This window comes from Takifugu flavidus, chromosome 3 (genome assembly GCF_003711565.1).
Source record: "Takifugu flavidus isolate HTHZ2018 chromosome 3, ASM371156v2, whole genome shotgun sequence".
Classification (NCBI taxonomy): Eukaryota; Metazoa; Chordata; class Actinopteri; order Tetraodontiformes; family Tetraodontidae; genus Takifugu; species Takifugu flavidus.
The window spans coordinates 6,603,718-6,616,672 of record NC_079522.1 but is presented as its reverse complement, the minus strand read 5'-3'; the positions used below and the strand labels follow the sequence as shown (position 1 = coordinate 6,616,672).

The following is a 12,955-nucleotide window of genomic DNA, read 5'->3' as shown; positions in this document are numbered from 1 at the left end:
GTAACTTCTCTAGCCCGTTCCTATGGCAACACAAATCCAAACCCTCGTCCACCGCGAATTTATGGGGGATTTCATTGTAGCAGCTAAAGCACCCAGGTCCTAGCGGGGGCCTGTCAGGCATCGGCCGGCGCCCGCCCCATGACGTAAATATTAACCAACTACATCTGTGATATGTGGAACAAATGTCGTAAAAAAACAGAGCAACAAAATCCGAGCGGAGAGCAGAGACATGGACGCCGTCGATGAGGGGGTCAAGGTTGCAACTAAGAAAACAAACATGGACTTTCTTACACGTTTATCTCAGCAGTGAGATACGTGGTTTTTGGCTCACGGTGCTGGTTTTTTTTATACATAAATAATCCTCCTCTACTCAAGGGAACATCCAGAATATGATGGAATGGAAAATAGACCCAAACTGCCGGATGAAACATGTGGAATGCCGACGGTCCATTTTAAGGAGCCCCCGCGGGTGTTGCTGAAGGAGAACCTGCAGGAAATGTAGCTCTGCAACCAAGACAGGGTCGTTTTGGCAAACACACATGAGCCGAAGATGCTCGAAGGGCACCGGGGGAAGGGGAGGTGTCATGTGATCACAGTCCAGGGCGGGAGCGGGGCGCTGAATCCACCCAAAGGCCCGCGTCATACCCAAGACAAGCCAAATTCGCTCCTCGCAATCATCTGTGTATTTATTCCAATAATGCTCGGAGCGCTAATGGGGAAATGGTGCCATGGTGACGGGCCTGTCCAGGCTTTAATTAGCAGCAGAGAGCGACCCGTGTTGACGGGTTTACGGCCAGAACCTCGCCAGAACGCTCAAACAAGAGCCTAAAGATGTGAGGATGCCTCAGGTTTACGTTTGGATACGCTGTTTCACTGATTAGCGGATGAAGCGGCGCACGGTTAAGAAACACGTAATTTTCTATCAACTAATAAAACAATGAACATTGTTTATCAATGAGCCGATTGAATTAGCACAAAAGTGTTTTTTTTAAACATTTTCTTAAAATTATACATCTGAACATCAATGAAAACAATTTCTATTTAACATTTTTTTCATATTTTTTCCCAGTTAATCACAAAATAAACGTTCCATTGTTTCGATGTATTACTTATGAGAAATAAGTTTCTTCCTGATTTAGTCGACTTTGACCACAACAGTCCCATAAAAAGCTAAAAAAAACATCGTAAATGATCTTGTTGCACATTCAGCAGCGCTGATACGGCGGCGATCTGTCCTCGAAAATCATCACAAGCTGCGTTTATCAGCACTTTAAAGTCGTGTTGACTGAGCAAACACGGTGATAAGGCCCCTCTGCCCCCCCCCCCCCCACACAAACACAAACACACACACTCGCGTCCTTGGTTTAACAGTCTGACACGTGAAAACAGGATATTTGCGTTCTCACGTTGGAATGCTCATCAGGATGCAACTACAGCTGTCTGTGTGTGTGTGTGTGTGTGTGTGTGTGGTGTGTGTGTGTGTGTGTGTGTGTGCACATTTAGATGACGAAATGTGAGCCCTCGCTTCATCTCCAGCCGCTTTCAGTTTCACTTTTTCTCTAATCTGCTTACAGGAACCATTTCGGTTCTTTTCCACATGGGTGATTCAACAGGAGCTAAAGACAAGAATTGGGCGTGAAATAGCTGACTTATGTGTCCATTTATTTGACTGAATCAAGCTCTGTTGTCAGAAGAGTTTGCAGTTTCAACAAGCAGCAACTTCATTTATTTTGTTTGCCAGCGACGGCTGTTGCTCCTGTTAGCGAGCGCCGATGATGTTAGCTTTCCCACATTCATATTAGGAATGATTTCCTGTGTCATTCTGCCTCGTATTAGCTTTAATCTTTTGATGAAGATGCAAGATGATGCTAATTTGCATTAGCCTCCATTAGCCTTGTGCATATCTGCTTGAGTGCACCGTACACTATTTACACATGTAGCGCACTCGCTCCCCTGTTGCGCCCACAAAAATAGCAAACAGGCTAGTGGAAGGCCGTGTCCTCCCCAAACGGCTGCCTCGTAAAGAGAAGAAACCACTTGTGTCACGTCGAAAAAATTCCTCCCCCCTCGAGCCTGAAAACCAACTGTAACTTAATTCTCTGACTTCAACCATAACACACAGAACGGGGGGGGGGGGGGTAGAGGGACGGGAGACTTGTGTGCTTTGGCGGTGGGGGCTGGTGTCAGGGGCCTCCCCTACCCGAATTAAATCAAAATATTTTGTTGCAAAGGATCCGAGTAAAATTAGTTACCATGGGTGGGTTCATGGGGGGGCTTCCATGGACCCCCCCCCCCCACACACACACACACACACTCACATGGGCCGAGCCGGTGATTCTGTTTCCAACCTGAAACTCCGAAGTAAACACACCAGATTTATGTGGTCCAGAACAGGGGTGGACGCCGCCTGTGGGGGGGGGGGGGGCATCTGACCAAGGCCACACAGGGAGCCTGGAGAGAGTTGTCAGCACTAGTGAATGTTTAAAAACGCTATTATTAGCCTCGTAATCAGATGACCACAGCAGTCCCAGCTGCTCCTTTGTCACCACTTGCTGGGTGTTTTAGCATTCATGCGGCTTCTGCTAGCTGGCAGGGCCGGACCACCTGCAGCGCGCCAGGCTCGGCGCTTCCACCCCGACCCCCTAGGAGCAGCGGTTTGGGTTTTGGTGGACCGATAATCTACACACCTGCAGGGTTTAGGCCTGGGGGGCCCAAATCCAGTCCTCGGGGGCCGCAGACGAGACACTTATTTGGTTGTGATGGATTGGCTGAAGTGTAGCTCCGGTGGAGCCAGTTCCAGTTACCGGTTTAGTTGCGGCTCAGGTCAGCTAATCAACTACCCCCAATTCATTGCTGGCATCAGGCTGACAAGTAAACAAAGACCCGAGTAAATTGCTCACAAATGTAGTGGCCTCAGCAGGAAACGGCTAAAATTACGAGGGCCCGAACCTTCAGATGTAATTACATGCTTATAAAGGCAACGGGGGTCTTTCTTTGATACGGCCCTGCTTCCAATGCCCGACATCAAAGAGCGGGAGCTGCTAGCGCCCGTTGCGAACGCCCCGACTGGAAATCTGACTGTGATTTAACGCCAGGCTGAGCAGAAGAATGTCAACATTTAGCGGGACACTCGGCCCCCGGGGGCTAACTTATGATGTCGCACACAAAAGAGACGCACAAGTGGCACAAAGGACGACGGAAAGGACACAGAGTGGCACTGGGAGGTGGACCCCACAAACACACACACACACACACATACACACACACACACACACGCACGCACAAACAAATGCTCGCAGCGAGTGTATTGTTGTGTGCACTGGTGAGTCAGTGAACCCAAACAATAATAAAGTGGTTCAGTGAAGTGTGAGGAATGGAATGCCAACACACACACACATGCACACACACGCGCGCGCATACACACAATCGCACACAGGAAAAATGTTATCCAAATCAACTGATCAGCACCAGGGATCAATAGTAATGAGGTAGATTCTCTTTGGAGATCCTGGTTTAATGCTAAATTAAAGCGTAGCAGCGAATCGCCTTCAGGCGCAACAAGGAAGTTGTGAAATACTTGTAACTTCGTCCAGTTTAAAAGTTTAAATGCTGTTTAAATTCCAGTCGCCGCAAATCTCGCCTCAATCCGCCACAGTCGGGAAGACAGGGAAACCAGTCTGCGGTAGCTTAGCAAAGTTAGCAAATGTAGAAAAAGGCGGGAAAAAGTTTCATTATTTACAGGCTGATTTGTAGTAACTTAAAAAAAACGACAACATTGACTGAGATGGAAAATAACAACTATCGTTGTTGTCGTTTGAGAAACAAAGTAATTGAGGCCGCTGTTAGCACTGCAGCTAAAAACAATCTATCTGTAATCTATCTGCGTTCCAGCTGAGTTATTTCCAAAAACAAGCTAACCCACCCCAATAAAAATAAATTCTCCTCGGACTTATATTCAACAGATCGTTGCTTTCTGGCGCTTAATTTCGGAACACCTAAATTTATTTAATGACTCAATTTTCCATTTATGTTTCTGTCACTGCGAAAAAATTTACTTTTCGAATGTTTTACATTTTGCTCTTCGCGTTATATTCGTATTATAATTGGAATCATAAAGCTTAAAAGTGCTGAAACAAATCCGATTCTTTTACAGTTCGGCACCTTTTTGTTCTCTTCTTCGATACAACTGCCGTGTGCACAAATTCCGACCTGAAGCTCGCCGGCGTGCACCAGCCTCTGGGACCGCGAGGGCAGTCCGGGAGCGACCTGGAGGGTTCCTCATTGTTCTGAAGGGTCTTTTGTCTCCAGCGGGCTGGTCCCGGGGTGGAACTCTGCAGCCATTCAGCTGGCCGCCTGTTTTTGGATTAAAAATAGTCGGCCTTCGCATGAGAACCGGGGGAATCCCCTCGTGCCAGACACACACTCGTGTGTGTGTGTGTGTGTGTTTTGGGTCTGGCTCTGTCCGGTATCATCCCTATACTGTTCTGTCTTCCTGCGCGCCACAAACGCGTCAACCCTGATGAGATCGTGTATTAGCTTCTTATCTGATGGCTGAGATTTGTTTGTGCGGAGAGTTTCCGCAGTCGCAGCGCGACCGGACAGACTCTGGCGAGTGTTGACGCTCCCGCGTCGCTGCTCAGGAAGGCCGCGAAGCCCGAAAGAGTCCCGGACACAAAGCAGCGCTGGCTGAGACCTCGGGAGGAGTCAGGTGATTTAAAACGTCTTACGCTGACGTATTTGGGGCCCGAGCACGGACGGCACCGAGGCCTTTTCTGAAACCGGAGGAGGGACGATTTCCCCCTGCGACCGCGCTCCTCGGAGTCCGTTCAGGGAAAATTACTTTTAATTGAATCAAAATCGGCGCAGAATCCTGGTGGGAAAGACACACGTGGAAGTTAGCTATTCAAGCTAGGTTTTAGGGGCCGATCTCTATTTCCATTTTTATTTCCCCCCCGTTATTGGAACACCAAAAATGAAAAAGTCGGGGTTTTTTTTCAATCTTCGATCAATTTCTTTTCAGTGTTCTATTAGCGGAAAGCATTAGCAGACAACTCTAAATGGATCACAAGTGGTACCTAGCTCGTCGCATCCCGATACGCAATATAGTGTCCAATGGACAAGCCCAGTCGATGGAGGTCCGTTTGTAGGGGCGGCCCGGCGTGACCGATTGCTCGGGCCTCTGCGGCTAACTTACGGCCCCTCAGAGGAGGCGCCCTGTGCTTCACACCTCTGTACATGTGAGCGAGATGATTCACGCATCTCACAGGATTTTTTGGGTTCTGTTTTTTAAACCCCGCAGGTCTGGAAAACACGTTTAAACACGAATTGCTTTACAAAGGTGACCCGCACCAAGTCGAGGTCATCAGGATACTAAAGACACCCACATACAAATGTAGCAGCAGCAGCACATTTAGATGCTAATTTGATATTAATCCCTATTCAGAAGAGTTTTGTTTCTGCCATTAAACGTAAAAAAAATAAAATAAACCCTTATTTTAGCATTTCTGCTGCTGGATAATTGAGCTGAAATCTAAAATTAAAAGCTATTTAGTTTTTTTTTACGTATTTTGATTAGCAGAAACCCCAAAGTTTTTTCTTTTTTTTTAGCGGCGCTGCTGGGACAGTTTAGCCGAACTCAGCAGCCGTTTGCGCAGAAAAGAGCGCTAATGAACGTTGCGGGGAGATCCCGCCTGACCTGCGTGATCCGCCTCTGAGCGAAACATCTGTAACCTGCTGGAAATGTGTTCAATGTGTTCCCGGAGCAACCGACCCCGGATCAACGCCGACAGACGGATTTCTAAAAACAAAAAAAGCTCCTGACAAGTCAGATTAAGTCAGTTCGGGATCGTCTAAAAGGTCCCGGTGTCATTAAAGTTCGGAGATGGTGCGCAAAAAAGCGACATTTGCCCCCAGAACTCGTGGGTTTGGAAACCACCCTTACCTGCGAGATGGACATGTTCAGGTAGAGGAAGAGCCCAGTGGTGGAGGCGATCTGGAGCACCACCACACCACCAGCACCACCATCGCCACCCACATCTTGGACGGCGCCTCCCGGCGCCTCGTCCCGTTGGCGCCGCCGGCGGGGACCATCATGTAGGTGGTGGACTCGCTGCTCACCGATCTGAAATAATCCTGGTGCTGCTGTGCGCTCGGAGTGGCCATGGCATTCCCGACGCATGAGCAGAGCATGAAACGGCGGAACAATGGCCCGGCAGCAGAACCCGCACAACCCGCAATGGTCGGGCTACAGCTCCATGCGTTTCCTGCGGTATTTACTCGATCGCGCAACAAAGCCGGACAGAGAGACTCGTGGCGGTGCGGGAGGATCAGGAAGAGACGCCTGGAGTCAGAGCTGCGCCGCGTCCATGTCCGCTCGGAGCTGCCGCTGCGTTCAAGGCGCGACTGGTGCTGCTGGAGGCGGCAGCGCACGACTGATGAGCCGCGCCGGGAGAGGGCTGTAAAAGGGGGCCGGCTTAACCTCTCCATCACCCAGGAGCTGCGGAGGTATGCGCACCCTCCCTCCACCCCTCCCGCCCTCCCTCCACCCGCTCGGACGCGCTTCTCCGCGAAGTGGAGAAGAACTTTGGAGGATTTGATGAGTTCTGAATATTCCAGAGAGGGTTCAGCAAAACGGTCCCCGTGATGCATCTGGGTCACCTCTTAGTCCGGGTCCAGTTTTCCTGCTGCTGACGAGCAGAGAGGGGGCGCTCGTGCTCGTGATTTCGAAAAAAATAGAAAAACCAAAACAGAAAGTTAAATTGACCATTTTAAAACTGTTGAGAATGTTGAGAAAACTGGAAAACATCATACAACCCTCGATATGCTGACTAATAATGCTGCACTGGCCTTCTGTCCATTATTTAACGTTATTCTTATTTAACATTATTCTCTCATCGTGACCATGTTATTTCATTTATTCTTATATCACCTTAATTGTAATTTATTTTCATTGAATACCTTTATTTGATATGAATCTGTCGGGGTTCCCTTCAGGAGTCTGTGGTCCACTGGGGCATTTGTGGTGTCCCCTAGTAGGACCCCTGTTCATGGGGGCGGGGGGGGGGGGGGTCTGCTGTCCACTGTAAATCCTGGACGAGGATGGACCGTCGCAGGACTGTAACCGTGGTCTGTTTTAACAGGACTAAAGTGCTGAATGGAGAACTGGTGACTGTTCATCAATACCCAACGCAAGAGACAAAGACGGAGCCGCCACACCGAGGCTAGCTGAGGCTAGCTGAGGCTAGCTGAGCCGAGTGTGGCGATACGACGTCAACTTGCTGCCGAAATGGTCCCGTCTCCCGTTCTTTAGAGCCCCACATCAAATATTGACCCGTAAGGTGAGTAAACCAGGGCAACAATCAACTTAAAGCCACATTTCTGGGGGTGGTGGGTGACAACAAAAGCCTCTGTATACACTGAACAACTGCCCCATCTATCTATCTATCTATCTATCTATCTATCTATCTATCTATCTATCTATCTATCTATCTATCTATCTATCTATCTATCTAGAGTATCAGTGTTTGGATTTAAAGTGACTATCGTTCTCAGGAGAACCCCAGGGTTCTGTACTCGGCCCCTGTGGAACACGCTAATCTCTGCCTGCAATCTTTCGTACGGTTGCATCTTCTGTATTTAGGACTTTGATGGGCTCTGGCGGCCCGTGACCCTCCACAACCCCTGAAAAGAGTTTGTTATAAAGTGGTTCCAAAAGATGAAAGCGAGCAGCTGCGCTACAGATTCAGATGTAATTCCCGACAGTGACATATATGTGGGTGAACTGGGGCCAGTCGGCTCACGGGTGTTGGGAATGTTCTTATCTTAATGCCCTCACACGTCTTTAATGTGTCACGGCAGAGTGAAAAACTACTGCAGGCTCCTCAGACTCAGCTGGGAGGATTAGGAACCCGGCAGAGAACAGTCAAATAAAAAAACATCTCCTTTAAAAGAACACTCGGTAAATCAGCCGTCTCTTTGTCTCGCTTCGATCTGCAGAAACAGCTGGGACGAGCTCCTTGTGCCCAGCTATCACAACTGGTTAGAGCAGATGGGAGGCTGAGGCCGCCGTGGTGCATCATGGGAGTTGACTGTAAGTTTCTATTTTTGACGATGGATCACCCAAACATTGTTTCCATTTTATAAAAGTCATGAAGTGGTTTACCAGCGTGTTTATCTGCCTTTTCTTCTGTCCGTTATCACTGGTAAAACCATAAAGAAAACTCTTTATTGTTCACAGCGGCTAACTTTCAATGCTAAACTAAACACAACCAATAGAGTTTGGCTGATTGTGGAAAACAGGCTATGAACAAATCATGTTTCGATGTGATCGCCCTTTTACACTGCTGTTATTACGATAAATAATGCTAATACAATAACTGAGTTTGAATTTGTAGGTAATTAATGATAATTCATGGAATTGCAACAGTTTGTGAAGTAAAAACATTACCAATTATCAATGTTCTTTTTTGAACAAAATCCTTTGACAGTTTTCTAACTAATTAGCGACCAACACTTGAACTTTATAAAAAATGGATATTTTTCTGTTCTTTACACAAGTTTAGCTAACTTAAGGTTGTTAGCTTTGTAACAGTGCTACTTTACAGCAGTTTCAATTCTTCTTATTTTTATTCCAATCATGAACCCTGTTGGTAAACATCCTCTTCAGTTATTCCGTCTTTTTCTAAATCGGGACAGCTGACGCTCACATATCCTGCGTATGCTAGCTGGTTCCCCTGGGGCCAGACATGACACTCTGGGAACCTCAATTGTCTTTTGATCCACGAGAGCTCTTGTGGAATCCAGGTGTTGCCTGAAAAAAAAAGGTCCTAATCCCAGGTTCTTTTCCAGAAAACTCCCATTCAATCCAGCTGGGCCTCAAACCAGATGTGCGCGGTTGGGACGCACAGGAACGCTCCCGTGTCGGGCCCTGCTTGAGCCGAACGGCCCCGATGGAGCGAGCTGAACCGGGGTGCCAAAGTAAATCTGACACTGGTTGGGTTTGAAGAGGACAGCTGGGGGGCAAATGTTTCCAGGACTGTGGGTGGGGCCTCTGAGAGTGAGACATCTCAGAAACGTGAGGTCACCTGAGGCCCGACGTGATGGATGATGTGAGAGAAGCCCCGCCCCCTTAGCCAAGAACTTCAAGTAACCCATTCATGTGCTAAATCACTCAGGTAAGGTAATGTATTTATATCAAGAAATAAATAGAGATGGTCACTTTTGTGAACACATTAGCATACAGACGTTAGCATGTGTCTGGAAACGCGCTTGGAAAGATCCTCACAGCTGGAACATCTGTAGGGATTTTCAAAATATGATTTTACGATCGCAGGTTTATGGCAGAACAATTCTGCAAAGTCATAAAATCTGGCTTCCCGCGGACCTCCACCGTTTCCGTCTCGCCCAGGTCGACAAACTCCAAAAACTTTGAGTTCCCCTCAAAGCTCTGTCATTAAAATATTCAAACGTTAGCATGTTGTTATTACAAAAAAATCCCCACTTTCACACACCCTCTGTGTGTCATCACACTTTTTCCATCTCGCTCTCCAACAATGTGACAACACAAGCAGTTTTCCAGATGTTGACGTGTGTGAGTGTGTGTGTGTGTGTGTGTGTGTGTGTGTCCGAACTCTGACACCACAGCTGTCCATCCTGGACCACCGCTTATCTGCACGCAATGTGTGTGACCATGTGTGAGCGTCCCGTGGCGATCGGAGGTGGGTGTAGAAAAGATTCAGCATTCCACCAGATCAGACCCCGGGGGCGAGCGCACGCTACGGCCACGTCACCGCATGCTCCTCTGCCGACGTCCGAGGCTTGGCTAAGTTCACCTGATGCTAATAAAATTGGAACCAGGAAAATTGTCAGTTAAGCTAATGCTTATGATGACATGACAGAAATAAGTTTAAAACGAAGCACTAGCGGCTCAGCCGTTAGCTAATCTGTTTGTTCCTCCTTAACTCACGTTTCCTGTCTTCGTATTGGGACTTCGTAATTCCAGTAAAGCCGTCAGTCGTTCTGGAGGCCACTTCAGTAGCGCAGCGGCAGGCCAACTCACGCTGGGCCTCAAGAAGAGAGTTGTCCTGGGTTTCCTCACTCGTAAAACGCTATTGCTGATATTACCGCCCGTGCAGAGGCTTCTAAAAATTCTGTTCGGGACAACCCCGATCAAGTCTGGTGCATGGCTAACCGCTAAAAAAGCAAAGCCAACACCAACAGGGTGTTTTTAACAAGCACAAATAGCTAATGAATGTAAAAGGGAGCTACTTGAAAGTCTAAAAGGATATTTTAATTTTTTCTTTTTTCTTTTCAAAAACAAAAAAACCAGTCAAACATCAAACCGATTTTCTTACTTATCGCTCCATTTTAACAGCTGGTGTGTGCTGTCGCCACCTATAGGTTGTCTGTGGTTACTACAAGTGCATCACAGTTTGTTTTACATTGAAAACCAATTCCCAAAAGAGGGCTTTCAAATCCATCATGGACAAAACCCCCAAAATCTGGTTTGACCCCCACAGCACCACAACCACATTCCCCATCGGGATGAGTTTGAACTGAACTTTATTTAAAAATAAGCCTCAAATTACAGAACAATGTTGTTACAATAAACCCAGCGTGAGTCAAGCGGTGGCAGCGGGCCTGGAAACACACGGACATCTGCGGGTGTGTTAGACCAACATTCTGACCTCGTCCAGAGACGAGGCGATGATCGTCTCAGCCATCCGCTGGGCCTGCAGATGAGCCTCAACCACAGAATAATCGGATATCTGCTCGCCGGCTCTCAGGACCGTGTCGATGATGTCACCCGAAACCGCCTCGGCTAACGCCTCTATTTTAGCTCCACCGTGTGGTCTCTCTTCGTAGGGGTCCCACGTTGTCAGGGAGTGCATTAGATGTTCCATTAGCTCCACCCGGAGATCCGGGTCGACGCCGGCGCAGTCGTCCTCGTTGTCCTTGGGGGTCGGTGGTGGAGGCGACGGCAGGAAGACTTTCGCCAAGCCTCCTTTGAGTTTCCGAGCAAAACTGGTTTGGCTCCTCTCGAGCTCAGGAGAGAGGGGCGTGGTCGGTGGGGCGTCAGGGTAGTCGAGGGATCCCACGGTGGGCAGTCCCAACTGGGACAGAGGTACACTGGGGGGCTGGGAGTCATTGGGAATCTGGGTTTGATTGTATGGGTCCAAGTCCGAAGAGGCTGTAACCCTCCCTGATTGACTGGTCGAATTATTCGGTGCGCCATCCATCAGTGAGCTGTCGGATCTCTGGAGGCGACCCTCTCCGCTTTTCCCACCAGAAGCTTCCATCAGAGCCGCCTCCACCACCGCTGAGGCCAAGTCCTCTGCTAGCGCCTGAGCGAAACCAGGCCCCCCATCACTTGGGCCAGGCGCCGCCATTTCGCTTACAAATGAACAAATGATATTCCTCATCATGGTCGTGGCAAACTTCTGATGAACTAGTCTCAGGCATTCAGAGGGTTCTTGGGGTGGTTCTCGCATCCTGCATCAGGTCCTGTGGTGAGAAGGTTTTACAGCTCAGTTAAGGAGGGAAAAACAGCAAATACTACGCTAGTGGCAATGCTAGCTACGCCATAAAACAAAGGCCATATGAGGCCTCTTGCATTCTTTTTGAAGAACCATAGAAGATCCGTTCTTTAAAATCATCAAAAGAAACTGGAGCGAGAACACGAGGTTCCATCATGGGCCTCAGATATGAAGAGAGATTGAGGCCTTCACCACAGCCTGACACCATATGACTTGTCGGCACGCCAGGATGTGACAAACAGGAAGTTCAATTCACAATTCAATTCAGAAAAAAAAAGAAGAAACTCCGCAGGCCTCTGGAGGGGCTCGTCTGAGAGTTGCAGACTTGTTGACAACAGAAACTTGGTGAAAAAGAACATCTGTACCTGCTTTGGTGCACGTAAACGTCAAAAACAGCTTTTGTTCGGACCAAAGAACATCAATATGAAACAACATGAGAGGGCAGGACGCCGCTAATACCACTGTTCTTCTGGAATTTTACCCTTTTTATCATCTCTTTGGAGACATTTGCGACGGAATCACGACCAGCTCTGACGAATACTTTATACTATTATACTCGAATACTTTAGTACTATTATACTCTATTATAATAAAGTCTTCTAAAAGTTAGCATGTTGTTTGTTCAGGAAACGGGAAAAGACATCTGACTTTCATCATTTTCCAAATATCTAGAGATTTCTTTAAATGTTCCAACAGTTTGAAATGCAGCATTTTAAATCTTTTAAGCCCTTTTGTCGGCTTCCAAAAATATCTAAAAGTAGGACGAGGTTAGCATTTTATAGCCGCTTTCAATTAGCAAAGATCAAAGAAACATTTTATATTATTTACTTCAAAATTAAAGCTATTATTTGTCAATTACTTCATGCGACACTATTCAGGAGAATAAGTACACATGGATAATCGATAAATTAAAACAATTAACTTAAAGTTAGCCCGTCTTTGTTAGCTTGTAATAAATAAGATGGATGTGAAAAAGTCTTTTAATGTGAAACAGATCAAAGTGTTAACATACGCCAACTCTTTGAACCTGTCACACAAAGAATTCTGAAGGCCTCGACTGTGCTTCTTAAAGGTTGTCCAAAGGTTGAAACACCAACGCAGGAAACATCACCAGCATTTTTCTGCCCTCAGACAAAAACTCACCAGCAACGAGCAGCTTGTTGGTGCCTCCGAGAGACTGAATATACACGGAAACACTGTCGAAAAACCAGTCGAGAAGCTTCAGTCACTTCCTCTGTGTGTGTGTGTGTGTATGGTGTGTGTGTGTGTGTGTGTGTGTGTGTGTGGTACCTTACTGTTAGTTTAGTAGCGGAAATATTTGAGCAGCCATTAAAAACACAATTTTGCAGTGAAAAACAAATGTTGTAAAATACAATTTGTACAATAATTAGCCAAGACGACATTTAATATGAATATAATTA

General features: G+C 47.3%; 2 protein-coding genes and 1 long non-coding RNA gene across 5 annotated transcripts in view; 1 reads left to right on the top strand and 2 right to left on the bottom strand.

Moving 5' to 3' along the window:
* tnfsf10l (TNF superfamily member 10, like) overlaps nucleotides 1–6,189 on the bottom strand; it is a 26,304-nt gene extending 20,115 nt beyond the window's left edge. The window contains 2 exon segments of the mRNA XM_057028135.1: nucleotides 5,942–6,007; nucleotides 6,010–6,189. Of these exon segments, the coding sequence (XP_056884115.1) occupies nucleotides 5,942–6,007; nucleotides 6,010–6,189 (246 nt within the window).
* The window catches only part of rps4x (ribosomal protein S4 X-linked), a 158,636-nt gene that overhangs the window by 129,489 nt on the left and 16,192 nt on the right, over nucleotides 1–12,955 (bottom strand). The gene's annotated exons all lie outside the window — the stretch shown is intronic.
* LOC130523129 (uncharacterized) lies at nucleotides 4,608–12,955 on the top strand. 3 transcript variants are annotated; one of them, XR_008949799.1, is made up of 5 exons: nucleotides 6,184–6,504; nucleotides 7,140–7,337; nucleotides 7,996–8,089; nucleotides 8,848–9,173; nucleotides 9,643–12,955. It is a non-coding gene; the product is annotated as an uncharacterized LOC130523129 (long non-coding RNA). The 3 variants fall into 3 exon arrangements; XR_008949800.1 differs by lacking the exons at nucleotides 6,184–6,504; nucleotides 9,643–12,955 and adding an exon at nucleotides 4,608–4,708 and having other exon boundaries at nucleotides 8,848–9,236; XR_008949798.1 differs by lacking the exon at nucleotides 9,643–12,955 and having other exon boundaries at nucleotides 8,848–9,236.